At 57.6% G+C, this 2,154-nt stretch overlaps 1 protein-coding gene across 1 annotated transcript in view; it reads right to left on the bottom strand.

Annotated features, from left to right (window-relative positions):
* The window catches only part of smpd3 (sphingomyelin phosphodiesterase 3), a gene marked incomplete at both ends in the record, with an annotated part of 15,352 nt that extends 13,412 nt beyond the window's left edge, over positions 1-1,940 (bottom strand). Inside the window, one exon of the mRNA XM_080545110.1 lies at positions 507-1,940. Coding sequence (XP_080401236.1) covers positions 507-1,940 — 1,434 coding nt within the window. The remainder of the gene's footprint in view (positions 1-506) is intronic.
* Positions 1,941-2,154: the final 214 nt, after the last annotated feature.

Raw genomic sequence — 2,154 nt, 5'->3', positions numbered from 1 at the left:
TCGTTTTTTTCTAGCTTGCAACCTACAGCTCTGTGCTCAAACAACAAAATAACGTAATCATTTTCTTACCATTGTTTTCTGAACAGTGCTGTATGTTGCACTATGTGCACTGCTAGTGCTAAAACGGCAGGGATGTACAATGTAAACAAATTATTGGTTTATTTGATTGAGTTGTACCACTGGTCTTCTAATGACAGCTTTAGGGTTAGGCTTAGCCGCAATTTCATAGTCTTACTTCAACGTCATAATGTGCAAATACCATATAAAAAAGTGGAAAATCTGGGTTTTCACAACATGGTCCCTTTAAACTTTGTAAATTACATTACTTGTTTTCAGCTATTATCTTCCAGGGTCCTAGAATACACTACAAAATCAGCTGAAGCTGAACAGTACTGCATGAGCAAATGAAGAAAAATCATTCCCACAGCAAATTACAAACTCACAACTGTTCATATAGAGCTCTTGCCAATGCTATCATTAGGAACAGGACAGAGAGAATGCTTTACCTTGACAAAGAGGGCTCCCTTAGCAGCCAGGGCGTCCTCTCCTCGACCGTTGGGATAACACTCAAAGTGGGCATCCAGGATGGGGTAGCGGCTGGCCAATAGCAAACCACTGTTGAGGAACTTGAAGCGTGAGCAGCAGCCCTTCCAGCCGTAGCGACCCACGTCACTCAGGATGAACGGGAAGTAGCGGTGCAGCTGCTTCCGCAGCCGCGAAGTCGCCCCGTGGTCGAACACTTCCTGCAGGCACAGGAAGTCCAGGTTGGCGGGGAAGAAGGCCGAGATCTCGTGGTCGAAGCCATCGTCTCCGTGGCGACGCTTGCGGCCGGCATGCCTCTTGAACATGGAGGTTCGGTGGGAGAGGGTGTTGTTGGAGGGCATCCCGCCCCCGTCCCCGCTCATGTGGAAGCGGGTCAGGGATTCCCTGGAGGCGGTGGGGCTCTCGCAGCCTTGGTCGGCCTCCCCACAGCGATGGTTCCCTGTTTCGGCCTCTGGAGGGTCTGGCTCTGGGGCACTGATACTGATCTGGACCCCCGAGGCTGTCTGGTGCAGGGGGCAGTCTCCTGGGGCCGCCTGGACCCCCGTGGTGGGGGTGGTGTGGAGAGGGCAGTCCGAGCTGTTGTGTTCTACAGCAGCAGAGTGGAGGGGGCAGTCGGCCGTGTTCTCTCCACCAGTTAAGTGTATGGGGCAGCAGTCGGTGGAGCTCTGGTCTCCAGCCTGGTGGATGGGGCAGTCAGGGGTGGTCTGGGCACCTGAGGGGTGGATGGGGCACTCTGGGGCGGCGGTGAGGGGTTCGGTCTCTGCCTCGGCCGCGTTGTCGCCAGGCCGCTGGTCCAGCGAGGACGTGCGTCGGAACCCTGTGGCGAGGCTGCTAAAGGACATGGCGCTGATGGACGTGTTGGTGGGCGAGTCGATGTAGATCTTGATCTGCGGCCGGCTGGCCCCGTTGCGGATACGCTTGCCCACCTCGCGGGCGCGACGCTGCGTGTCCGACAGGTTGTTGAAGCGCGCCAGCGAGTCGGGAAGCAGGCAGACATTGGCGCTCCCGAAGCAGAAGCTCCGCCCCTGCGGCCTCCACTCCCCGACCGCCGCCTCCGCCCCGGCGGCGCCCTGCTCGGCCTGGTGCTTGTCCGGTCGGCGGTGGGTGTAGAGGTAGGGCTGGCGGACGGCCTGGAGGGGGGCCCAGAGGAGGAAGCCCAGGAGGGCAAAGGGGAGCGAGGCCAACAGGAGCAGCAGGTAGAGGGGCGTGGAAACCAGGACGTAGAGCGTGAGGAAGGAGCAGGGGTCCTGAGAGCGCCGGCGCTTCTCCAGAGTGGTGGCCACACAGGAGGCCAGCAGGCGGTCCAGCAGCCAGTAGCAGGGGAAGATGAAGGCCCAGGATATGCCGCTAAGGAAGTGCAGAAAGGCACCCGAGAAGGGAGTGGTGTGGAGGACCATCTTGGCTACCTCACACTCCAACCACTCTACACTACGAAATCAATAACAAAAATGAAAAAAGAAAATGCTTCAAACTCAAAATCTACCCTCCCCCCTGGGTGGATAAACGGCCACTACATGATTCTCTTTGCTTCCACCGGGCAGGCTTTCTCTTTCTCTGATGACCCAGCCGGGGGGGTCCGGTCCCTCCCTCTCCCCCTCCCCTTGGTAGCGC

The sequence above is a fragment of the Nansenia antarctica genome (assembly GCF_963989245.1).
Source record: "Nansenia antarctica genome assembly, chromosome: 14".
NCBI lineage: Eukaryota > Metazoa > Chordata > Actinopteri > Argentiniformes > Microstomatidae > Nansenia > Nansenia antarctica.
This window is presented reverse-complemented; position numbering and strand designations above follow the sequence as displayed.